At 47.7% G+C, this 26,090-nt stretch overlaps 1 protein-coding gene and 1 pseudogene across 2 annotated transcripts; one reads left to right on the top strand and one right to left on the bottom strand.

The window, feature by feature from the left end:
* On the top strand, nucleotides 1-11,597 carry LOC311308940 (putative ATP-dependent RNA helicase DDX17). The gene is made up of 14 exons (XM_084438039.1): nucleotides 1-77; nucleotides 317-413; nucleotides 610-754; nucleotides 891-987; nucleotides 2,286-2,419; nucleotides 2,679-2,744; nucleotides 3,141-3,282; nucleotides 3,547-3,707; nucleotides 3,837-4,009; nucleotides 4,200-4,310; nucleotides 5,424-5,485; nucleotides 6,081-6,140; nucleotides 9,488-9,724; nucleotides 10,078-11,597. The coding sequence occupies exons 2-14, from the start codon at nucleotides 358-360 to the stop codon at nucleotides 10,584-10,586; spliced, it is 1,953 nt and encodes a 650-aa protein (XP_084294165.1). The 5' UTR covers nucleotides 1-77; nucleotides 317-357; the 3' UTR covers nucleotides 10,587-11,597.
* A 308-nt stretch (nucleotides 11,598-11,905) lies between these two features.
* On the bottom strand, nucleotides 11,906-23,282 carry LOC311309322 (ADP-ribosylation factor-binding protein GGA1-like; annotated as a pseudogene). Its single transcript, XR_014631349.1, has 17 exons — nucleotides 23,245-23,282; nucleotides 22,594-22,678; nucleotides 22,256-22,331; nucleotides 21,948-22,046; nucleotides 21,548-21,671; nucleotides 21,246-21,346; nucleotides 20,429-20,509; nucleotides 19,644-19,772; nucleotides 19,237-19,318; nucleotides 18,418-18,528; nucleotides 18,059-18,214; nucleotides 17,845-17,918; nucleotides 17,069-17,254; nucleotides 16,528-16,730; nucleotides 16,130-16,299; nucleotides 15,818-15,928; nucleotides 11,906-13,924 (listed from the first exon to the last, which is right to left on the bottom strand). The product of XR_014631349.1 is annotated as an ADP-ribosylation factor-binding protein GGA1-like (transcript).
* Between the last annotated feature and the right edge of the window lie 2,808 nt (nucleotides 23,283-26,090).

Genomic DNA, 26,090 nt, shown 5'->3' with positions numbered 1-26,090 from the left:
GAGAGAAGAAGCCCTAGCAGCCCAAAAAAGATCCACAACAACAGCGAGAGACTGCACTCCTTGTCCGCCTGAATTTGGTTTGTTTTGAGGGTATTTTTAGGTTCCTAACCTCAATAATGTCGAAACGCTCTTTATCTTCGTCTATCCCTGTTATCTTTAGCTACACTATTAGCTAGTTAGCTAGGTAGCAAACGTTAGGTGGGTAACAACTTGCCAGCTAGCTAGGCAGGCTAACTCAGGCCAACTAACGTAGCTAAGCTTTGTAACGTTAGCTGTGGCCCTTTCAACTGACAAATATCTTGATTTTATTTTGCAGTTTGCACCTAGCTGTTGCTTAGCTAACGCCTGAACCCGAAAATGAGAGGAGGCTCGTCATACGGTGACAGGGACAGGGACCGCGGTCGCGACAGGGGGTAAGTGACCTCGGGTCTAACGTTAACTTGAGCTAGCTAGCTAACGTTTTACCTTGCTGCTAGTATAGTTAGCCAGCAAGCTCAATGCCCCTGGCCGTTTTTTTTTTTATTAATTGTATTAGTTTAATTCAAGACACAAAATGAACTAGCGTAAGTTAGCCGTATGTTCATGTTCATGTTCTTATGTCCTTATAAGGAGCCCCCGTTTCGGCTCGAGCAGAGGTGGGAAGTTTGGGAATCCCGGAGAGCGTCTCCGCAAGAAGAAATGGAACATGGACGAGTTGCCGAAGTTCGAGAAGAACTTTTACAAAGAACATCCAGATGTACAGCGCATGAGCCAGGTACCCCCCCTGCTGACACACACACACACCTCCACACACACACCTCCACACACACACCTCCCAGGATGATAAGATCTGCATGATGATGTTCCACTTGATGCCTATGGTTGAATCGCATATTGTGTTTGTGTTCCAGTATGACCTAGAGGAGTTTCGCAGGAAGAAAGAGATCACCATCCGAGGCACAGGCTGTCCTAAACCACTCACCAGTTTTTCTCAGGCTCATTTCCCACGTGAGTACAGGCACACACACACACACATTCACACAGGACTCATGCCTAAAGGACAGGGTCGGAATTTAGCATTATAAGCCATGTTAAAAGGTTATTTACGATCATATACAATGGCTGATATCAAAGTTTCATCAAACCAAAGTTTCGTCAAGCGGTGCACTCTGCGGCGGCTTCCCCAGGCTCTGGAACCATCTGCCTCTTCATATTAGATCAGCGCAGACCCTTGAGATTTTCAAATCCTCCTTGAAAACTCACCTTTTCTCCTTGGCGTTTCATTCACCCTGACCATAAGCTGTGTCTGTTTTTCCCTGGCTTTTCATTCACCCTGACAATAAGCTGTGTCTGTTTTTAATCTTTGTATTGTTGCATATTCCCTGTTTTGTATTTGTATCAACTATTATTTTTACTACTGTTCAGCACTTTGGTCGACTGCTGTCGTGTGAAATGTGCTTTACAAATAAAGGTTTACTTACTTACTTACACTCTCGAGATATAGCCTGTCGCCGCTAACGCACTCCATTGATCCATAGGTGCATAGACAAAATCCCTCAAAAACACCATAAACTTGTTTTAAAAGACAGGAAAGTCACGGAGTGGTCACTGGTGTCCGTTGATGTTATGACAAAAAAATCGCCACAAAGTATGCCTCCGATCAGGTTTTATTTATCATTTAGCGTAGAACTATTTTCACTCGCAGTACATACGTGTGTAAACTTCCGCTTGAACTTTAGGAGGTCTTGACTGAGTTTGGAAGCTACCATAGAAGAAGAAGAGCTGCTTCCAGGTCACAAGTCTACTGTACACAACAACAACAAGTCGAGAAGCCTAGGATTGCTTTGCAGCTGGTATTTCATTAATAGTGTTGGGTAGAAGTATTTGTTGATCAAAACAAATATTGGACGTGGATTAATCTAAACATATCTGGCTTTGTTGTCAATACAAATAAATTGATATATAATTTGATCAATAAAACGCGATCAGAAGCATACTTTGTGGCAATTTGCCAGAACATCAACGGACACCAATGACCACTCAGTGAGTTTCCTGTCTTTGAAAACGTTTTGAGTTTATGGTGTTTTCGAGGGATTTTGTCTATGCTCCTATGGATCTATTGAGTGTGTTTGCGACGATGGGCTATATCTCGAGAGTGGACCATGTGACGAAACTTTGATATTGGCCGTTGTATATGATCGTTAATAACCTGGCAGTTAACAATCTGAGCCTAGTGTAGCCTACATGCACCAGTGTGCCTAGAGCTGTTGCTGATCCTGATCCATGTGCTTCTGCTTCTGACCCAGAGTATGTGATGGATGTGCTGATCCAGCTGAACTTCAAGGAGCCCACGGCCATCCAGGCCCAGGGCTTCCCTCTGGCCCTGAGTGGCAGAGACATGGTGGGCATCGCCCAGACCGGCTCTGGGAAAACCCTGGCGGTGAGACACCACCGTCCGTCCCCCGTCGCTGTCCAACAAAAATGACTACGAGAGCGGCGCACAAGCCCGATACATAGGGGGTTCTGTGAAACCAAAATGAAACGAAAGTGGAGAGAGCAGAGTGTGAATACAGAGCAGAGTATCTGGTTATGCTCATAGCGACCTCACCTCATCCCTGTGTGGAAATCCATAGGCCATTTTCTCCTGCCCGGTCAGATGTAATGTACTTATCCTGTTGTCTTGCCTCCCCTCCCCTCAGTATCTCCTGCCAGCTATAGTACACATCAACCACCAGCCCTACCTGGAGAGAGGAGATGGACCCATCGTAAGTCCTATAGTCGTATTTGTGTGGACAGGTTTCCCAGACAGTCTAAACCTACAAGCACTTTATATGGAGAATCTCAACATTCTTAGGGTTGGACTAGACTTAGTTGGACTAAATCTCACTGTTTATGATTTGGGAGTTTTGTTTGGATAATATCACTGCCATTGAAATTAGGTCAGTACCTCACCAGGCTTTTTGTTGTCAGAGTGGACATTTCATGATGTCAATGTGTGCATGAATCTATCTGTAATGTAGTGCCTGCCTAGGGATTATGATAATGATGTTCAACTTAAGGCTTTCCTGTCATGCGTGTGTGTGTGTGTGTGTGTGTGTGTGCGTGCGTGCGTGTGTGCGTGCGTGTGTGCGTGCGTGTGTGCGTGTGTGTGTGTGTATTAGTGTCTGGTCCTGGCCCCTACAAGAGAGCTGGCCCAGCAGGTGCAGCAGGTTGCGCATGAATACGGCAGGTCATCGCGCCTCAAGAGCACCTGTGTGTACGGGGGCGCACCCAAAGGGCCGCAGATCAGGGACCTGGAGAGAGGTGAGGAAGAATAGTGTGTGTGTGCGTGTGCGCGCGCGTGTGTGTAAAATGGAAAATCATTGGCCTCATTTCATTTTGATAGGCCTGCTCATTCAAAAGGTAGCACACAGCTACTCTGCTATGGAGTAGAAAGTGGAAATTAAAGTCGCTGCACGCTCGAAGCTCTGATGCAAAAATATATTTATTTGACACAAAAACCAACGTTTCTCCTAATTTGAGTAGGTTAATCCGAATAGGAAGTGAACATGAACTTTATTCTCCCAGGCGTGGAGATCTGCATCGCCACACCGGGTCGCCTCATCGACTTCCTGGAGGCGGGGAAGACCAACCTGCGCCGCTGCACCTACCTGGTCCTGGACGAGGCCGACCGCATGCTGGACATGGGCTTCGAACCGCAGATCCGCAAGATCGTAGACCAGATCAGGGTGAGCATTTTTTATTACTGTGTGTTGGTGACACGTTCATAATGTTGAATTGGGCATCGCTGTGAGGAGGGAAGGCCGTGTTTAGTTCTTGTCTACAATCCCAGCTCTCTCCTTTCCTCTCTCCTCCAGCCGGACCGGCAGACCCTGATGTGGAGTGCTACCTGGCCCAAGGAGGTGCGCCAGCTGGCAGAGGACTTCCTGAGGGACAATGTCCAGATCAACGTGGGCGCCCTGGAGCTCAGCGCCAACCACAACATCCTGCAGATAGTCGACGTCTGCATGGAGAACGAGAAGGACAACAAGTGAGGATGGATAGATGGCCGACTGGCTGTACTTCCTACCATCATCATTCCATTCATTCCATTCGAACTATTAGCATTAGCATGTTGGCCATCCGTTGTGATGTAGTCCTGGACACCCTTCTCTCTCTCTCTCTCTTTCTCTGTCTCTCTCTTTCTCTCTCTCTCTCTCTCTCTCCCTCTCTCCCCCCAGGTTGCTCCAGCTGATGGAGGAGATCATGGCTGAGAAGGAGAACAAGACCATCATCTTTGTGGAGACCAAGAAACGCTGCGATGATCTGACTCGTAGGATGAGACGAGACGGGTGAGCAGAGGAAGAAAACCCTCCCCCTCTCTCTCTCTCTCACACACACACACACACACACACACACACACACTGAAGATCATCATTCTAGACCTCAAAATGTCCTTCTAGGCTTTTTTATTTTTATTTATAAAAAAAAGAAGAAAAAAAAAGTTCAATTCAAAGTATTTATCCACACATAAAGATACATGAAAAAAATTAATAGTCACCAGATACAAACTCAATGTATGAAAGGGAAACCTCAGAATAAGATACCTAAGCTGCTTTTGGGAGGGGACCCAGGCATAAAACAAATAACAACAGGTGAACACTACAACTAAAACGTTCACATCATCAGTCCGCCAAGCGTAAACAAACATCGATGTATCATGTGTAGACAGAAGTTTCTTCTTTAGGTTCTTCTTAATGGAGGAGACAGACATATTTCTGAGTCCATCTAGCTCATTCCATACAGTATCTGCAGTCCTCCGCACACAACACTTTGTTTTTCCCCAGTAATATTGTTTCTTCCTGGTGTCATGTGTGCAGGGGACAGCAGATACTGTATGGTCACATAGGTTTAGTGAGCAAGAGTCTAGTTTGTGACAAAACGTCCCAGAGAGCAACATTCAGGCAGTCTAATCCCCAGAGAAGGATCCAAATAGAAAGATACATTCATGGTAGGGACGAGTTTGATTTTTTTCTTACATTTTCGGTCTTAAGAACAGTAGACTATTCGAGAATGATTTTGGTCAGTTTTAGCAAGGAAACAATTCTTGGGGTGTGAGCTCGCGCATCGCTTCATCTTGGTACACGGTGTTTCTGGGCTCACTGCCAACTTTCTGGTCATCATTACACTTATCTGCGGTACTTGCACCAGCCTGCGCCCACACACCCCACATTCTCACATGAGCACTTCTTACTCGTATTTTAACAGGTTTCGTTTGCACACAGGCCTTCGTCAGTCCGATACAGCAAAAAACACAGTTGTTACAGACTACAGATACACCTTGTAGCCCTATCCTCTTCAACACACATGCATACGCTCTCTCACACACACACGCACTACGCCAATACTCTGATCTCCCAGTGCATCGCCCACTAACCTGAAACCTGCTTGATTTCTCTCCTCAGTTGGCCAGCCATGTGTATCCATGGTGACAAGAGCCAGCCAGAAAGAGACTGGGTGCTGATAGGTAAGACGTCAGGGGGAAGTGTCAAGATTGTCACAGGGATGAAGTCGGCCATGTCCACAGTTCTGTAGGGCCTTTTTCCAATACGCATACTTGTGTACTTGTGTCCTTGTGAACTTGAAAAACGTCATCAGTCGGAGCCCAAGTACTGTTCCAATTCAAAAGGACGCAAGTCCCAAGTCCGCATCAAATGCCAGGATGTGTTCTTGCTCCGCCCATTTTATCGAGGATGCATCGGAGCAGACTTGTGTGGACTTGAGACAGCCAGATATCCCAGAAATTATTTCGAATCAAGCGGCTGTGCTAACGGTTGTTAGGGCAACACCATTGAAAATGCCTATCTAAATAATCTATCTAAACTAGTAGAAACGGACGTTATTTGGATAAAATGTTCACAAAACAGCTGAGATGGTGACAACAAGGACGCTGCTGTTCCAATTGCTGAATGACTGAACTTGCGTCCTCCCGTCCTCGGGAGTTCATACTCTGATGAGAACTTCCGAACTTGTGCGAACTTGGTATTGGAAAAGGGCCTTGTTGTCTGGTCTGGTGATGTGTGTATTAATCTGACTTCCCCTCACGTGTTTTCCTGTTTTAGAGTTCCGTAGCGGGAAGGCCCCCATTCTGATCGCTACCGATGTGGCCTCGCGTGGTTTGGGTAAGGTCCTGGGTGCTTGGATGTAATGGCGCCACCCCTCAGCATGAATACACACGCTCATGCAAGAGACGGCACGTACACACATGCGCGCACACACACAGCACCTACACACATACACAGTAGATATATGTATATACAGTATATATACACACACAGTCACTTAATATGGTTAGTATGAAACCTAGAATGGTGACATGGTTAGCATACTAGGCTCATGGCATGTTAAAATTCAGTAGGTTTTAGTACTACTATTATCGATATGAATTGGCGTCGACAGCACAGATTCAGACATACCCTGCTGCCCATTTGTGTAGTGTGAGGTGTGGCTTCTTGTTCTGAGAAGTATAGCATGTTACTGGAGCTGGGATTTATTAGAGGAGTGCCTTGCAACGGGTTGAATCTGGGCCTTGAATGATACAGTTGATGAGTGAATGATGAGCATGTAGATATGGACAGTGATGTTGTCAGTGTGAACTTGCTATCATAAGGTTATGGTGGTTGGTGTTGCAGCCCCGTAACCAGATCTGGAAACTTTTTTTAACCTAATTTTGTTTTTTGTTTTCTGTGTATTCATTTCTTTTATTTTCATTTTGTTTCCAAGTCTCTCTTCCGGCAACTAGAAGCGCACAGGCCCTCGGGAGCCTGCAGCCGGACCTAGGCATGACTAATCGAAGCCTGAGTTGCGGAGAAAATACACAGCAGGGGAGAGACACGGCCTGATTAATCAGTCCCAGACACAGCCATCTCTCCGAAACCCCCAGACCAGAGCCCTCAAAAAGCCTCTCCCCCCTTCCAGGAGTCTGACTGCCTGGGGGGGACGGGGGGGGGGGGGGGGGGGGGGGGGATGAGAGCCAGGGGTGCTGCTGCGATTCCAAATTTGCCCCTGGGGTGGGGCAAGGCGGTCAGCTGGGAGGGCAAGGGAGGGGGGCGGCCGCCCTCCACCTATGCCACCTCCTGCGGCAGTAACGCACCACTCTAGCAGTCCAGCCGCCGTGGTTTCTGTCAGCACCGGACTCGGTGAAGCCAAAAGACCCTGATAGTGGAGGATTCCCCACGATACGCAACCCTGGCTTGTCAAGCCCCTCCCCCCCCCAGTTAAGCAGCGTTCATCATTGTAGTCTCTCACCAGCCACGGCGGCATTCACAAACATTTAAATTCCGGTTTTCCAGGTGACATTTTTGATTTTTTTTTTGTCCAGAATTGGATCCCGGTGTGTGAAGACACACTCAAGTTCGCCCCCCTCCCCCCGATGCCGAGCCCTAGACAAGGTGGTGCGTTACGAGAAGACAGCCGAGCGAGGCAGCAGGGAGGAAGGACGGCCGGGCGAGGCAGGGACCCCTCTGCTCTGCTCTGCCGGACGCTCCCCTCTGAACTGCCCCTACAGCCCCACCCCCACGCCCCCCACCACACCTGTCTGACAGACCCCACCCCGGAGCCCCAACCCCTGGCTGTGCCGGCCGGCCTCTCCCTCTGCAGGCGTCGTCATGTCTGGTCCTGGCTGGCAGGAGTCCTGGCCTGGAGGAGCCGCCTCTCTTATCTCTCTCTCTCTCTCTACCTCGCCCTCTCCCTCCGCCGTCTCCTTTTGTTACCCCTCTCTCTCTCCTTCTCTCTCCCTCGCCTTTTCTCTCTCCCTCTGTATGTCCTTTGCCCCCCGTTTCTACCCCCTCCCTCTCTCTCTCCCTCCCTCCCTCTCTCTCTCTTTATTCTTCCTTTTCTGCCCTTTGATCTTTCTCTATTGCCCTCTCTCTCTCCACCTTCTCTCCCCGCCACCCCTGTTGTCAGCCCACAGTATCAACTCTCTCTTCCTGCTTCCCCTCTAACCTTGTGCTTGACCACACCGCTGTTTGTCTGCCTGGTGACCTTTTGCCGTCCCAGTCCTCTACATTTTCTCTTCCTGGTTGCCCCTACGCCTTTTTCTTTGTGTTTATTTGGAGGGATCAGAAAACATTTGGGAATGATCCTCCTTTCAGCAACTACCCCCCCCCCCTGCTACAAATGCTCATGGTCCCCACTTTGCCAAAGCCCCTAGGTGCTCTAGGCTCCCCTAAAGTGCCACACCAACGCCGTACTGTCTGTTTCTTGTTACTGCACTTGAACTCCTGGGCTCGTGGACACGCTGCCAGTCTCCAGGAAGGATCTGGGAGGAGCGCATCTTTCCAGGGTCTTTTCTATTTGTCTCCTCCAAATACCCTCGTCTACAAATACCTTCAAAACGAGTGGGAAATAATAACCACGGCCCTCTAACCCAAACAGCCATCCCCCAGCCTCTAACTATGATCAGCCATCTAGAGTTGGAAATAGTAGTCCAGTCCATTTAGCCATGACCCCTGACGACCTGACCAACAGAACCAGCTTCTACCAGGCTGCAGGAAGCAGGGAGACTTGGAAGAGGCAGGTGTCCAATCCAGTCCAGCTTGGGTTCTTGGTCCTAGGAAGCCAGGTCCAGGCATGCTCTGGGAGCTGGCCCTGGGGAATCTGGTCCTGTCCAGCTTGGGTCTTGTGTCCTGGTCCTGGGCTTTGGATCCGGGCCCTCCCTAGCTTTGGGAGGGGTGTGTGGAGTGGTAAGGGGGGAAAAGAAGGACCCATTTTGTCCTTGGCACTCTCCTACCCCTGCAGACCACCAGGACAGGTCAGGGGGGGACAGAGAACAAACATTGTCAGTCATCTCTAAATCTCTCAGACAGGGTAAGTACCTCACCCTCTCTCCCCCTGCCCCTCCCCCCACACACCCCCTATTCTATACCATCAGGTACCACAAAAACGGAGACCTGAAAGCCCCGAGCAGTGTCGTCAGAGCCCTACGTCAACTGTAATGAGAAACAGACTTTTTTTTATTTTTTGTAAATTCGCACTAATTTGAATCTCTCAAAAACAAACAATGGCCCTTTGCTTCACCCCTTCATCCAGCCTTCCCTTTAGTGGAGTGACCCCTACCCCAGTTTTTGGCTCTCTGGTATTTTGTGAACGGGTACAGAAGTATCCCTTTCTTTTGACCTACAGAGTAAGTCTCTCTGAAAGACTGTATTCTTTGTGTTGTGCTCAGAATAGACGTGTCCATCCTATTTTTAGACAGGTAAGTGACTGTTGGAGAGCTAGACGGGTATCTTAGAGGTATTGTCTGTCCACAAGTATTAAAAAAAAAAGTATCAAACAAATCAAGCAAATGTCTCCTTCGCGCTCCCTGACTTTGCTACAGAGAGCAGCAACACCACTACGGACTGTCTCCGTATTGCAGCAAACACTTCCTAACCTTAACTTATCTATTTCTCTCTTCTCCCTCCCTGTGAATTAATAACCTCCTGCCCCTCTACTCAATCCTTCCTCACCCCTCCGCCCCCCCCAAAAGACGTGGAGGACGTGAAGTTCGTCATCAACTACGACTACCCCAACTCCTCCGAGGACTACATCCACCGCATCGGCCGCACGGCGCGCAGCACCAACAAGGGCACGGCCTACACCTTCTTCACCCCGGGGAACCTGCGCCAGGCCCGGGAGCTGATCCGGGTCCTGGAGGAGGCCCGGCAGGCCATCAACCCCAAGCTGCTGCAGCTGGTCGACTCCGGCCGGGGGGGCGGGGGAGGAGGTGAGAGCTCTAACCAAGGGGCCGTGGTTAACCAGGAGGACTGCACTGCAAATTGTTCCGCACTTGCCAAGATTTAAAATCTTAGATTTGGAAATATGAGATGAATTATCTTGTTTTAAAAGCTATTTACTAGTTTCGATCTTATTTCTAGACTCGAACCAGCTTATTTTAAGATTTCCAATCAAGTAAAATGATCTTGCTGCATGGACAGATCATTTCACTAGTCTGGGCTTGAGGAAGGACAGCCGTTAGTGGGCCGTTTGAGTCGAGTCCATAGGAGGCCGCTGGGGCCGATTAACGGCGGGCGTGTTTTGCGTCTCGTCTCTCACTCTCCCTCCCTTTACTGTCGCTAGGTGGCCGGTCCCGTTTCCGCGGCGGAAGCGGAAGTAGCTCCAGCTCCAGCTCCAACAACCCCAACCTGATGTACCAGGACGAGTGCGAGCGCCGCATGCGCAGCGCGGGCGGCGCCGGCGGCAGCAGCAGCAAGGACAGCCGGGGGGGCAGCGGCGGCAGCAGCAGCGGCGGCAGCAGCAGCTTCAGCAGGGACAGCCGCAGCAGCCGCGACGGGGACCGCTCGTCCTCCTCGTCCTCCTCCTCCTACCGGGACAGGAGCTCCAGAGACGGCCGGAGCAGCTACGGCTCCTCCTCCAACTCCTCCTACGACCAGTACGGCTCGTCCAGGGCGGGGTCCGGGGGCGGCGCGGGGGCACAGGGCCAGCCTGCCGCCGTGCCCTCGTCCGGCCCCCAGCCACTCATGGCCCAGCAGTTCACCCCCGCCAAGCCCATGATGGGGCTGATGGGCCACTCGCCGTTCCAGTTCGCCCCACCGCCGCCGCCCCCTCCTGCCGCGGGGAGGAAGTAAAGGTCCCACCTCCTCTTCTCCTCCTCCCTCACAAACACACGTAACACATGTACATACACACACTCATGTATACACAAATGCATACGATCATCGGTTCAGTCAGAAATGTCTGTCTTCCGTCCGTCTAGGCTAGTAGCTTATTAGTTGTTGCTGGGTGGGTGTTGGATTGTAAGTCACAGGATTCTGCTTCAACTTTGTGACCATTAGTTCATCTGGCTAACAAGCAGTCAGACCCTTATTTCCAAAGTTCGGTGCTGTAGAATTTGGAGAAATTATTAAATTCAGTTCTAGTAGCCTCAATCAGTTGTTATTGTCCTGGTTGAGACATACACCCTGAGAAAGATTTGGCTACAATTGGCTTGCGGCTAACTAAAAACGTATTTTCAATGTCTCCAATCAACATCTACTTTCTTTCTTTTCCAACATTCTTAGTTAAAAATAAATAAATGTTACACCTAGTTCTGTACATAATACGATTGTCCTCAAACTTGAAATATTTTATGTTATTGTATCAGTCTGCTTTCTCTCTGTGATGTGAACCCGCTCGTTCATTTTCACATTTGAATGTCACATTCGCAAGAGCAAATTGATAACATTCAGTGTTGAAAATTAAGGAAATGTGATGCTTATTTTAGTTTTTTTCCATTCATGTGTATGTGCGCATATTTGTTTTGTTAGCATGGGTATTTTCCATTCACGTGTATGTACTCATATTTGTTCTGCTAGCTTGGGTAACTAAGTACTGAAATTACTTTTTTGAGAGTTTAAACCCATAAGTAGTTGGTACATCAGTTTTTGTTACACTATCTTAGGTATTATAAAGTTTCTATGTAGAAAAGCTAGATGAACCTACCTGTCGCATCCATGCACTTGTGATGGCATCTTCCTTTATAGTTATAAAGTTCTCTCTTCCTGTTGGCCTTGTCTCCGATTTATTAATCACTAATGTAAGCCTGAATCTGCTAGACATCGTGGGTGACTGTAGCTTACTATCTCTGTTCACTTTTTTACTGTCTGTTGTGTTTCAATAAAACTTTTGAACGTTTGTGTCCTGTGGTTGTGTGTGCATGTCGATGTTTTGTTGGCTTGATTGCAGTATGCCAAAACGTAATTTGATAAATTATGAATCAAAGTTTCCAGATTCACACAACCAAATGTTATGTAATGTCTGTAATTACTTACTTTTTGTAAGTCATTGATGAAATAGACTATTTCAAACTCCCAAGAAAAAGGACTTTATTATCAACATTTACATACATATTTTCAATGTTCTCCAATGTCTGCACTTGGTGAACGTCCACGATAGTAGACTGCCGGCCTTATTTACACAGTAGTTAGTAGCTCTGGAAAGGAATGTGACGGGGAGACTGAATACTCGAGACTGTACCCTCCCTTCCAGAGGTCACTGATCTAAACGACTGGATGGGTCTCGGAGCAGAACAATTCTTTCACCTGATCAGTCATTACATTACTGGGAAAGAAGCCCTTCAGAGTGTTAAAACGGGGCCTTTGAGGAAGAGGAGTAACTCGGCAAAGCTAACATGCAGACCACAGGAACAAGCTGAGCATATTTGAGATATACTACCTGTGAATGCTCATAAAATACAACCTTCCTCTCTTTGATTAATAACCGATCTGATATTACTGGACTGGTGGTGACTATGCAGCAGAGCACAGGCTTTCACCCGTCCAATCATTTAAGATCAGAAATTGCCGTGAGGGGAGACGTGAAGGATGCTGTTTAAGAGTATTGACACAAAGCCACTGATTCGGTAAATCCTTTTTTTTCTTCTAATGCCTGCAGGAGATACTGAAGAAAACAGAACCCATATCCTACACAAGAGTCTGTATGTAGACCATGCTTGTCTAAGGACCTATTACAAGAATTTGTAAGTCTGTATTGAAGCCACACCATGTGTCTGAAGCATTTTCATGGTGTATAAGTAACAGATATAACCAGTGAACCAACTGAACAATCTGACTATGCGATGCAAAGTGAAGAAAATAAACCATCAAAATAGGCACAGATGGCAGATTTGAAATGCGTGCAATTCTTTGTCTCCAGACAGGGGAAATGAGTTGCAGTCATTCTCTGTGCAAATGGCAGGGTGAGTTCATTCATATGCCAGCATCCAGTCCTAAGCTTCAGATAAAGCCCTCTATAATATGCAACATTACATAAGGAGAGAGATAACGCACGTCAGTCCAAACGGAAGACACCAATTCAGCAGGACAGTTTCATGAAACATGACTCAGTGATAGGACTAGCTTCCCCAGACAATTTCTCAAGATGTACCGCTACAATTCTCCCCACTGGATATAGCTCACCCTGCGTCCTGGGTGGGCAGGCTTTGCATATTTGAGAGCGAACGTCATTGGTCCTAAGGCGAGAACTCCACCCACCCAATGCACTAGGTGAGCTAAATCAAGCACACCCACATATCCTGACAAAAAACATAGTGTTTCTGTTTTCCTTCATAGCAATTATACTGATAAAACATAAAAAAGGATATTAGTGCGACATCGTGCCAAGTTGCGGTTTTAAAAGCAGCCACAAAGACAAGGTTCAGCACGGGTGCACTAGCAGACTCCTAGACGCAATACAGCAAAGCACAAGCACACAGTGTACTGATTGAGCCTGAATCATTAAAACATTATCAACTAATCAACCATACAGTACATACAAACATACAGTATGGTTGATAAAGTAATGCACTAGTTGATGCAGTGCTATGTTGGTGAGTGAGTGAGGGAAGCGAAGGCTCAAAGTTGAAATGCCACAGCCCGAATCAACCCCTATGCCCTACCCCACCAGCTGTTCACTTGTAGAGATGAGAGTGAATGGGACAGGTGTAAGCAAGATGGTGGCATTTCCAAACAGCCAATAAGAGGGCAAGTTCCACCTTGCTTATGTCACGCGTGCCACTGTCGCTCATCAGTATTGTTTCCACCCTCCATTCCCACTTCACTGGGCTTCATTTAGGGTCCTCTGGCTTACGAACACACGTCACCACCTCCCGAAACTAACGCCTGGCCAGCTACACCACCGAAAAACGCAATTTGACAGTGCAGGTGGTCGTTACTGGATTTCTAAAGAGTAAGTTTGACCACATTGGTTACACACTTAAACCTATGATGGCTTCTCAGCGCACGGGGGGGGAGGTGGGGTTAAGGGGTTGATCAGAGGCGGAGCCAAAGTGTCCGTCAGGTGGTTGTTGTCCAGGGTGCTAAAGGGTCCCCCAGGTGTCTGCAGGGGGGAACTGTTCCACTTCTCCGCTCTCATCATGCTCCCTCTCCCCCAGGGTGAAGGTCAGCCTGTACTCCAGCCGCACCTTCTCCTAAAGGGCAGAAGAAGAGAGGGATGTCCCGCTGATACAGACTTCTTCTAGTACACTATGGCAGTTTTCCCAGATATGGATCAAGCAGTCCTAGATTAAACACTTGGTCACTTGGCCAATCAATCACTTGGTAATGGGTTTTGTAGTAGCAGTAACTCGGTGAGAGGTCTGGTGGTTGTGTGACGGCATAGTAATGACTAATTCAGAGAGTGTGAGGGCTGTGATACTGTAGCTAAATTAGTGAGTGTGAGAGGAGAGTGGCAGCTAGTTTAGTGAGTGTGAAGGCAGAGTGATAGCTAGTTTAGTGAGTGTGAAGGCAGAGTGATAGCTACTGTAGTTTAGTGAGTGTAAAAGCAGTGATAGCTAGTTTATTGAGCATGACAGCAGGGTGACAGTTAGTTTAGTGAGCGTGAGAGGAGAGTGACAGCTAGTTTAGTGAGCGTGAGAGGAGAGTGACAGCTAGTTTAGTGAGCGTGAGAGGAGAGTGACAGCTAGTTTAGTGAGCGTGAGAGGAGAGTGACAGCTAGTTTAGTGAGCGTGAGAGGAGAGTGACAGCTAGTTTAGTGAGTGTGAAGGCAGAGTGATAGCTAGTTTAGTGAGTGTGAAGGCAGAGTGATAGCTAGTTTAGTGAGTGTAAAAGCAGTGATAGCTAGTTTATTGAGCATGACAGCAGGGTGACAGCTAGTTTAGTGAGCATGAGAGGAGAGTGATAGCTAGTTTAGTGAGCATGAGAGGAGAGTGATAGCTAGTTTAGTGAGCGTGAGAGGAGAGTGACAGCTAGTTTAGTGAGCGTGAGAGGAGTGACAGCTAGTTTAGTGAGCGTGAGAGGAGAGTGACAGCTAGTTTAGTGAGCGTGAGAGGAGAGTGATAGCTAGTTTAGTGAGCGTGAGAGGAGAGTGACAGCTAGTTTAGTGAGCGTGAGAGGAGAGTGACAGCTAGTTTAGTGAGCGTGAGAGGAGAGTGATAGCTAGTTTAGTGAGCGTGAGAAGAGAGTGATAGCTAGTTTAGTGAGCGTGAGAGGAGAGTGATAGTTAGTTTAGTGAGCGTGAGAGGAGAGTGACAGCTAGTTTAGTGAGCGTGAGAGGAGAGTGATAGTTAGTTTAGTGAGCGTGAGAGGAGAGTGACAGCTAGTTTAGTGAGCGTGAGAGGAGAGTGATAGCTAGTTTAGTGAGCGTGAGAAGAGGGTGACAGCTAGTTTAGTGAGCGTGAGAAGAGAGTGATAGCTAGTTTAGTGAGCGTGAGAAGAGAGTGACAGCTAGTTTAGTGAGCGTGAGAGGAGAGTGACAGCTAGTTTAGTGAGCGTGAGAGGAGAGTGATAGCTAGTTTAGTGAGCATGACAGCAGGGTGACAGTTAGTTTAGTGAGCGTGAGAGGAGAGTGATAGCTAGTTTAGTGAGCGTGAGAGGAGAGTGACAGCTAGTTTAGTGAGCGTGAGAGGAGAGTGACAGCTAGTTTAGTGAGCGTGAGAGGAGAGTGATAGCTAGTTTAGTGAGCGTGAGAGGAGAGTGATAGCTAGTTTAGTGAGCGTGAGAGGAGAGTGATAGCTAGTTTAGTGAGCGTGAGAGGAGAGTGATAGCTAGTTTAGTGAGCGTGAGAGGAGAGTGATAGCTAGTTTAGTGAGCGTGAGAGGAGAGTGACAGCTAGTTTAGTGAGCGTGAGAGGAGAGTGATAGCTAGTTTAGTGAGCGTGAGAGGAGAGTGATAGCTAGTTTAGTGAGCGTGAGAGGAGAGTGACAGCTAGTTTAGTGAGCGTGAGAGGAGAGTGATAGCTAGTTTAGTGAGCGTGAGAGGAGAGTGATAGCTAGTTTAGTGAGCGTGAGAGGAGAGTGACAGCTAGCTCGGTGAGTGTGAGAGTTCAGTGGCAGCTTCTAGTCCAGAGACTAAGAGGCATCTACCTTGTGGGGGTTGGCCAGCAGCAGGACCTGAGTGATGGCGCTGGGAGGCAGAATGGGGTTGAAGGCTGGGAGCTCCGTTCCGGACGGGGGCTGCAGCTTCACCGCCAGGCTCTACAACCGCACAGACACAACACTTCTTTAACGGTCCACTCAGCGACGGACATTTGCACAGAGAGACAGAGCGTTCAACTCGACGGTGAGGAGCACTGACACAGAGAGTACTGGGAGGAGGTGCGACGCGCGACGGCATCGACAGATCTGAAAGAGTCGGACGGGTCTAAGCTTGCGTCCCGTCCTGTGGGAGGGTCTAACCTTGGGGGTGGAGGCGTGCAGCTGGATGTTGGTGACGGGCACGGGGGCGGAGGACAGCATGGAGACTATGACCACCAGCACGTCGGGACGAGACGGAGGGGAGTCGCGGGCGAAGTGGAACAGCACCCGTAGACTGTGGCCATCGAAGGCCGTCACCGGCAACAGGCTACCTGGGGAGAGGTAGGAGAACGGGAGAGAGAGATGAAAAATGGGGGGAGAGAGGGAGAAAAGGAGGGAAGAATGATGAGACGGACGGAGAGAGGGGCAGAGGAGGAGAGAGGGATGGAGATGGACAGGACGGAGAGAAAGTGCAACAGCGAGTGCTAGTTTAGATATCTATTTAAGTGTATATCGTCACACAAGTCATGTAAGCAAAAAGTAGATTTATTCTAACTTACTGGGCTTTATTGATTCCAAGGGTACAAACACATCTGTCAGGGGGACTTCTGGAGGGGGAGTCTCTGTGTGAACTGGAGACGTGCTCAGGCTGGGCTGGGAGTTCAGGAGAGGCTCAGAGAAGGCCGGAATGGGGCACGGACTGGGATTCGATCCAGACTTGTTCTGGAGATCTCGTAGAGTAGGTTTGGACTGTTGCCTGTCCCTATAGAGAGACAGAGACCAGTGTTTCCCATTAATTACCTAGACTATGAAGGGCTGCCATAGTCTAATTTGTCCCGCAATAGTCTCATAAATCTGTATTATTATAAATAATTATTTAGGCTACCGAAAGTATTCTTCTAGTAGTAGACAAGTAGACTTCTCATAATAATATAAATAAAAGATCTCGAACGCCGTTGTATTTTGTGCTGTGCAATAGACTACTTCAAGCATCTATCACTCGTCATCGACAGACCGAGGTCTGCTTTCCAAGTGATCCCGGCATGCGACTATTACTAAAGAAGCAAATGAACCCTGGAGCGTATTGTTGTGGTGAGTTACCATTTGACCTGGAGGCCCTCTGGAGGTAGGGACTGCTGCAGCAGGGTCTTGCCCAGCAGGTCTAACTCATCGAGGGCTGAGCTGCCAGGCACGGAGGCCGGGGAGAGGGTGTGGGGGGGGGGCGGGGGGCTCCGGACTCAGGAGGCTGGGGGCTGCTGGGACATCTGCATCCACACTGTCAGAGGACTGTTGGAAAGAGGGAGAGAGAGAGACAGAGAGTGAAGTGGGAGTGAGAGACAGAGAGTGAAGTGAGAGCGAGAGAAAGAAAGAGAGAGAGAGCGAGAGAGAGAAGGCGAGACTGTTAGATACTGGTTTTACTGTACTGTTTTGAAGCCGTTTTCAGCAACCTATTCAATGAACAAAGGGGATAAGGAAGTACAGGTGCATCTCAGAAAATTATTTTTTATAATTTAATTCAAACAGTGACATTTTCATGTATTCTAGATCCATTACACAAAGTGAAATATTTCAAGCCTTTTTTGTTTTAATCTTTATGATCGTACAGTATGTTCATTTATGGGGGGGCTCCTTTTGCACAAATTACTGCATCAACATAAATTAAATTACATAAAATAATGAACTTTCCTCAATATCCTAATTTTCTGAGATGCACCTGTAGGTGGATCCCACTGGAAAGACAGATGAGGACTGGATTGTGTGTTAGAGGACCCCAAAGTATGGTGTGCGTGTGTGTGTGTGTGCGTGCACCCATACATTATTCATCCCCGTTTTCTCCCTTATTGTCCATCTAACCCATCACCTGTCCTCTCCCTCACCTGGAACGAGTCCCACGCCGTGGAGTCGTCGGGCTGGGAGGCTGCGTAGGACGTGTGGGTCCCCTCACTCAGACCTGGGACACAGAGACAGAGGAGCAGTAGGTCACCAAGACTGACGGTGAAAGCTAGGTTAGGTAGAATCTCTCAAATGGACAAAATGTCAAGATATAGCTTCTGACAATGTACTAGAAAATCTAGAAATGCATGTCTTCACCTAGCGACATCAGCTCGTCGTCAAGGAGACTGAGTCCCATTTCCTGTGAAGGGGCGTTCAGGCTGTCTGTTGGCGTGGGGAATTCTGGGAAGGAGGGCGGGGACTGGGGCGACGTGTCCAATCCCGACAGGTCTAGCAGCGCTGTACTTCTACTTCCTGTAAGAGAGAGAGGTGTTACGATATGAGGAACATCAGTGTCCATCTTTGGCCTTCGGTACATTACTGTACCATTCTCTACTACACAACTCTCGTCTTCTCCCAGCACTTTGAGTCTGTGTGTGTGTTATTACCTGTGAGTCTGTGTGTGTGTGTATATGTGTGTCTTATCACAGTACCTATGAGTCTGTGTGTGTCATTACCTGTGAGTCTGGTATCGGTTGAGATGTTGCCATTCACTTCCTCTCCCTTCACCTGCTGCTTGTACAGGTTGATGACCTGTGTCAGACTATCGTTAGCCTGCAGGATCTCCGCTGTCCAGACATGAGGGAAAACGTGATTACACAGTACACAAACGGACATGCACACACTTGCCTTGATTTACTAAGATCCCAAATAAAGCATGCTTGATTGCATGTTCAAACTAGCAGACATGCGCATGTTGTTAATTAACTTATTGAGGATGATTAACAGAGTAAGTGCGTGAATGAAGGTGCAAACAGCCATATTCAGACGAGGGTTGTGCATGTTTACATGTTTTTTGTGCATTCAGGGGCGCCTGGGGCGGAGGTCTGTGCTCTCTGAGCACCATTTCTGGTTTAACCTGATTTCAACCATAGAGAGCTTGAACTGAAACCTGTCCATCCTGCACAACAAAGCATTCATACAATAGCAAGCACACCTAAAAAACTGGACCGGGAGATCCCAGCCGTGAGCTGGACTGACGCAGGCAAGGAAATGCGGATTTGCAAGACATTTGGGCACTGCAAGACTCCTTCTGTCTCAAAATAATCTTGTATTTCAACCAAAAGCTTTATAATGGCAATGCTGGATAGGCAATTGTTCCTCTTTTTTTTTTTAGTAGGCGCCTATATTGCGCATTTGAGAGATGCATGCAGCCTAGGGCTGACCCCTGAAAGACAGCCCTAGTGCAGCCCTGTTAGTTCGTCATCTTTTGTGGTTTTACACACGCAGACCTTTAGTAGATCAGCCCCACAGTGTTGAGAGTGAGAGTCCCTCACCTAAAGCCTCGTCATTGTCCTCTGTGTCACTGGCCAGTCTGAACAGCGTGGGCCTCATCTTCTCACAGCGCTGGTACAAGTCCTACACATACACACATACGTAAAATGTAAGCATTTGTGTGTGTGTGTGTGTGTGTGTGTGTGTGTGTGTGTGTGTGTGTGTGTGTGTGTGTGTGTGTGAGTGAGAGAGAGAGAGAGAGAGAGGTGTGTGTGTGAGTGTGAGAGAGAGGTGTGTGTGTGTGTATGTGTGTGTGTGTGTGTGTGTGTGTGAGAGTGAGAGTGAGAGTGAAAGGGGTGTGTGTGTGTGTGTGTGTGTGTGAGTGTGTGTGTGTGTGTGTGTGTGTGTGTTTTTGTGTGTGTGAGAGAGAGTGTGTGTGTGTGTGTGTGTTCAGCAGAGCAGAGCCGACCTGTATGAGCTCCAGGTTGCTGCTGGTTCCATCGTGCTCCTCCAGCATCTGAGTCAGCAGACTGACGCTCTCCTTCACCTCCTGGATGGTGTTCACACGCTTGGACACCTTCTCTGCTCGCTTCTGGTCCTAAGCGAACACACGGGCAGCCAGGGGCGCACACACAAGCGCGCGCGCACACATACACACACAAAGCAGACAAAAACACGCACACACAGACGTACACACAAACACACACACACGGGTCAGGAAGATGTGAGTAAATCCCGCGACATACTTGCTGTTTAGCAACAGATCCGCAGTGATGCGTGGATTTTGCAGAACGTTCATTTCTGCGTACGTGGACACGTTGACACAAGTCAACCGCAGCCACCACTCCATAGTAACGCAGGAAACGCGTGATGCATGTGACGCATACGAGTGGTTAAAAGCAAGTATGCCGCGGGCGTAAGAGAGTGAGGTCAGAGCAGTGAGAGCGGCCGCCTCTTTTGTCCCCAAAATAAGGGCAGACCCATCCAGGGAGCACTGCGACATTCTGTCAGGGACAAACTCACAGCACCAGAGAGCCTCCTGGGTTTCATTCAGCCACTGTTCACTCAGAAAGCCTCTTAAAACACAGCGCTGGGACACTCACTCACACTCTCTACCACATGCATGGGCCTGATGCTGACACATACTTCATTATTAGGCGATATCACGCTGTGGATCTGTGTGCTACTGGAATAATTCACATAGTTTAGGGATGTTTTATAAGAATGTCAGACAGGTGAAGATAAGAACCTTACCTCTTGCACCATTTCTTTGATCAGTTTGTTGGCAGCTTTCAGGTCCTCGGGGTGCGTGCTATTCAACAGGCGGGACAGCATCTATAGCAACACCAGCATGGGGTCAGACATGGGGTCAGGGAGGAGAGAAGGAAAGGAAGAGAAGTGTGAGAATAATCACTGAATTATACTGGGGGGGTTGTTTCTGGGTTGGGGATTTTGACTGAATATTGTTTATTGATGTATTCTACTGACCTTTTGGATATTGATTATTGATGCACATTGTACAGTATGTATGATGGATGTACTCTTTTAGTGTTATGCATTTGTTGTTTTGCACCATAGTATTTTTAGGACATTTTTAATGTGTCTATAAGGTTTGGTTTCCGACTATATCTTCCTTTTTTTCTTACCTGCCCAGGGACTACGGGCGGAAATTAGCAATCTGCTAAAACCTGGTGCAAAACATCTCTCCTTGTTTTACAAGGTTAGTGTTATTTGTACACTGTCCCCGTCTTAAAAATAAAGAATTCATTCATTCATATAGAAAATCTCATTGAAGGACCGCTTTATCTAACATATTTCTGGCCAACCATCTATTCTTCTTTTAAATCTATCTATTCTTCTTTTAATGTCTTGTGCATGCACTGTTGTGAAATCCCTGATGAAGGCAGCTTTCTGCCGAAACATTGGATAATAAAATTATTGCATTGGAGTATCGGAGTGTGCAACCCTTTCTCTCAATTTCACAAGCACCCCAGCAAAACATGTTGTGTCGTGACTACAGAAAAATAAAAGATCAGGTGACAGCAGGGATATCTGAATCAGACGGCCTTACCTTCGACTTCTCCTCATCCTCAAAGATAGCATTCTTGGGTCTGGGAGGTGGCGGCTGCAGCAATTTGTCAGGGGGAAGATCTGGGTCCTGTTTGACAATGCCTGGTGTCAAAGATACAAAGAAGTGAAATTAAGAACATTCATGTCAAACAAAGAAAATTGAAATCACATTAACATCAGTCCATTCCCTCATCCATAGTTAGGTCGAGTTAGGTCTTTTTTTTTTCTCCATACTAACATGTAGTGCCTCCTGTCATAGTTACACAGTGGCGTGTATCAGATATATAGATAATAGTAGCTGACCTTGTTTCTTCAGCATCTGGTAGGCGTCCGCTATCTTGACCTCATCAGGTAAGCCCAGAGTCCAGCTGTAGATCAGCTCCAGAACCTTCTTCTTCACCGGCTCAGGGGACCGAGAGCCCAGGTACTGATGGGGGGGAGAGGACCGCCTGTCACAAATGGCTTCACCCGTAGTGACCCTTAGACATTTACCATTTTCCATTTAAACATTTACCATTTTCAGCCATGACATACAGTGCTCTACGTGTGGGAGTACTCTCGGTGTGTATACACACACACACACACACACACAGACACACACACACACACACACACACACACATACACACATACATACATACATACATACATACATACATACATACATACATACATACATACACACACACGCACACACCATTACCTTGGGAGACACCACTTTGATGAGCTCATTGAGGAAGCGAAATTTGCCAACTTCACTGTGGAATCTTTTCCCACAATTCTTCATGCACGTCTCCAGCACCTGGGGAGCATTTATGCTCATAATTATTTAATATGCTTTTAAAGTAGACATACTGTAGCCTACTAAACATGCACGTGCATGACGGCACACCGTATTACATGGAATCAGCGGTGATAACATTCCACCACACCATATTCCACCGACAATCTCAACAGAAGCCTTGCTGAAGCCTAAGTGACAGCCCTGAACCCTGTCATGTGTGGACTCACCAGGAGAGTCTGCATGGCTTCCCACTCCTGTGGGGACTGGATCTTGTGAACCAGGAGCCTGGTGGCCAGCTGAGGCCTGAGGCAGGAGACACAGAGGATGGTTAGAGCCATGAGGTTTTCTGGTATGCATACTTACCATGCATTGTTGAAATACTACTGCCATGTTTCCAAGAAAACAAAGCGACATTTCCTCATAGGTCTATAAAGCTTGTGCTTATGTCAAACTGCACTATCCCCTAGTGCAAGGGGAAACAGATTTCTAACACACTTCAATGCAACTGACCAGGACAGGTAACAGCAATAAGTAAAGTTATGTCACACTTCAAGCATTCCCTTACCCCTCCAAATCATTGTTCAGCAGGTCACAGAAAGCATGGATGCCCTCCCAGTCTGTGTCTCTATTCAGTGGGTTTGTGGCTCTGTCTGTAGAATAAGGAAGCACATGGAATAGTCCTTCATGGCAATTGAGTTAACTGGAGCATTATGTTCAAGGTATATTCCTATGACCTAGTACATCGTCACAGTATACAATGGCCAACGGAGGAAAACATGAGTAGTAATGCTTCTTGAATTTGACAGCAATATGCGACAAAGCTAGCAAAGCAGCTTGCCAGTTCACCACTGCATCATGACAATCTTACTTGCTAGCTATAGCCAATGATATTATATGCCATTTGTCATTAATGTATTTTCCCTAGTAGGCTATGCGTTTCTGGGACATCTGTTTTTGAAAGATCCGGCTCTCTAGCTAGCTACCTAACGTTAGCAAGATACGTTCGCTTGACTTGACAGCTGGCTAGCACAACAGCTAGCTATCTGGATAGCAAGCTAGCAAGCCTTGGTTAGGACGGGTCTCTTTCCTCATACGTTTTGCACCCTGTTTTCGCGTGAGCAGTCACCTCGATCATTGCATTCAATAATGAATCTACTGTCGTTACTCTACGATATTCTCCCTGTCTCCAGACCATTTATAACTTGAAAATACTTACTGATACGCGACTCCAAACTCTCCGCGTCAGGCGGAGCAGCCATCACTATTGTACGGGATTTGTATCATCCATGCGAGACTATCGCGAGAGCGGAACACGTCAACCGGCTAATCCGGGTACTTCGTAGAAATTCAATGACCACGCCCCAAAATGTGGTGGGATTGACTAGAGTTTGACCACATACGTTTTGGCTGATGGGCGGAGCCCGACAGCCCTATACTAGGGTTTGTCTCTTTAGTGAGTGGCAGGCAGCATAGACAGCAGCGGTGTCAGTTGTATTTTGTGGAGCACTGCCCCACAGAGAAAGCTCCTTGGTTTAACCAATCGTAGTTGACTGAAGAAAAAAAACATACACACACCTGCGACCAATCAGAACAGGTGCACCCCTATAAAAGGGAACCGAGCCCGTTCATTTGCTCCTAGAAACTTGTGAATGACAGAAGATGACGATGAGTTGACTGCCTAATCTGCCTGAGGAGTTCTGCGGTTGATGTGCCATCAAGTGACATCCGCGCTGCTTCCGCTGCATGGGGCCGCAGCACACCAGGGCCGGTCTGGTCGTACCTGCCAGACCTGCGCTCAACTGGAGTCTATTGAGAGGCTTCGCCAGGCGTATTTCGTCAACTGTCTGCCGCCGCCGGGGAACAAAGAACCTGTACCCATGGAGGGCAGCTCTGACGAGGGGGAAGATCTCTCTCTCTCTCTGTTGTTCAGGGTCGGAGGGTTTATCAGTGATTCTGATACCGCCTGACCGGCACCGGGCGCGGTGGTATGCGGAGGTGATGGCCATGATGTCCGCAGACTCATAGATAGATAGATAGATAGACAGATAGATAAATCTTTATTTTTGTGTCACTCCTTAACAAACATTTCCATCACATTAGTACAAAAGTGCAATAATAAAAAGTTAAGGACCACTCACAATGAGTTGTGAGACACAATATAGTTACAAATCAAAATAGAATAGAGCGTATATGGCCCATCCCTCAGTGCCCGAATGCGCTATCCCAGGCGGAGGGCTCGATTTGCGTGCCTCTGACACTGGGGCGGACGCTGATGGCTTGCCGACTGAGCAGCAGAGATTAGCTGTGTTCGGAATCGCTCCCTATTCACTATATAGTGCACTATATAGGGCGTCAGCCATTTTGTTTGTAGTGTCCGAATTCTCCACGGAATTTTCGTTCCCTATATAGTCCACTATTTATTACCCACAATTCACCTTGATTTGCAGGGAACAGTGCATGTACCCTACATTTTCTCCGTTACCTAGGTAGTACACTACATGGTGAACCCTATATAGGGAGTGAGGGAACGAGGGAGCGATTCCGAACGCAGCTATTGTCTAGTAGAGGACTCTCTCCGGCGGTGATGAGTACAATTCAGAGCGCGTGGGAGGTCTCCACTGTTACAGTTCACTCTGGCAAGTGGAAGGCCAGGAAGTGAGGTCTAATTGCTTAACACGTCATCCCTTTGACATTCTACTTAAAGGAAAATGCTCGTTTTTGACAACCTGGACCTTATTTACGACATATTATAAGAAGTTTGACTCACCGAGATCACTTTTGTGTTGTTCGGAGGCCTGTAGAAGAAATTTAAAATCCAGCGCGAGCCAGTATATCCATGTAATAACGTCGGACGGGGCAACGGGAATGCAGTTTCTCAAAATCCATTTTCGGCCGCTAAACGGTTGTTTTCATCAATCAGATTGGATGAATGGACAGTTGAGATTCCTCAACGGGAGCCATTGTTGTTTTGGTTTTCAAACACGGGGTCTTTAGCCTCTGTAATATGATCTTTACACGCCTCTCCCCCACTTGCTCCAGCACGCATGCGCACAGGCCAGCGCGCAGACTGGCTATTCTCCGGCTCACATTCTCTGCGCTACGATCGTTGTTGGTGCCGAGAATATTGTCGTCGTCATTCGTCAGCAACAATCCGATCGTAGCGCAGAGAATGTGAGCCGGAGAATAGCCAGTCTGCGCGCTGGCCTGTGCGCATGCGTGCTGGAGCAAGTGGGGGAGAGGCGTGTAAAGATCATATTACAGAGGCTAAAGACCCCGTGTTTGAAAACCAAAACAACAATGGCTCCCGTTGAGGAATCTCAACTGTCCATTCATCCAATCTGATTGATGAAAACAACCGTTTAGCGGCCGAAAATGGATTTTGAGAAACTGCATTCCCGTTGCCCCGTCCGACGTTATTACATGGATATACTGGCTCGCGCTGGATTTTAAATTTCTTCTACAGGCCTCCGAACAACACAAAAGTGATCTCGGTGAGTCAAACTTCTTATAATATGTCGTAAATAAGGTCCAGGTTGTCAAAAACGAGCATTTTCCTTTAATATGCATGCTCCCTAAGAGTCATCGGTTACAAATTAACATGGCCGCCACTCAACATCAACGCAATGCTGCATAAACAGGAAATTAGGTTGAATTGCTTAACGCATCATCCCTTTGACATTCTACTTAATATGCACATTCCATAAGGGTCAATAAGCACAATTCAACATGGCCGCCACTCGCGGTCAATGCAACACACTTGTGAGTCCGACACTTAATGCTACCTGCTGACTCGATCAAATGTGTAGGCTACATGTCCAGATAAGCCTTCCTTCACCACCTAAATGGAAGTGCATAGGGCAGGCAATGACATTTGTCCAGAACTATAAAAAGAACAACAGTACGCCCATCAGGCATAAGGCAGGCTGGGCGCGGACCGCGTGATTTTTTTTACCAACCAACTTCTGCCATAACCACGCCCCCGCGAGTTTTCATTGGGTTAGGGTTAGGGTTAAATTTAGGGTTAGGGATAGGGTTAGGATTAGGGTTAGGGTTGTCCAATGA

The sequence above is a fragment of the Borostomias antarcticus genome (genome assembly GCF_949987555.1).
Source record: "Borostomias antarcticus genome assembly, chromosome: 5".
Taxonomy (NCBI): domain Eukaryota; kingdom Metazoa; phylum Chordata; class Actinopteri; order Stomiiformes; family Stomiidae; genus Borostomias; species Borostomias antarcticus.
This window is presented reverse-complemented; position numbering and strand designations above follow the sequence as displayed.

What these genes read in the sequence shown, in the direction of transcription:
- LOC311308940 (XM_084438039.1), top strand. Translation starts at nt 358, where the DNA reads ATGAGAGGAGGCTCGTCATACGGTGACAGGGACAGGGACCGCGGTCGC. An exon ending in AGAGAGGAGATGGACCCATC is followed by an intron (nt 2,745 to 3,140) that starts GTAAGTCCTATA and finishes TGTGTGTATTAG; the next exon opens with TGTCTGGTCCTGGCCCCTAC. An exon ending in TGTGGCCTCGCGTGGTTTGG is followed by an intron (nt 6,141 to 9,487) that starts GTAAGGTCCTGG and finishes CCCCCCCAAAAG; the next exon opens with ACGTGGAGGACGTGAAGTTC.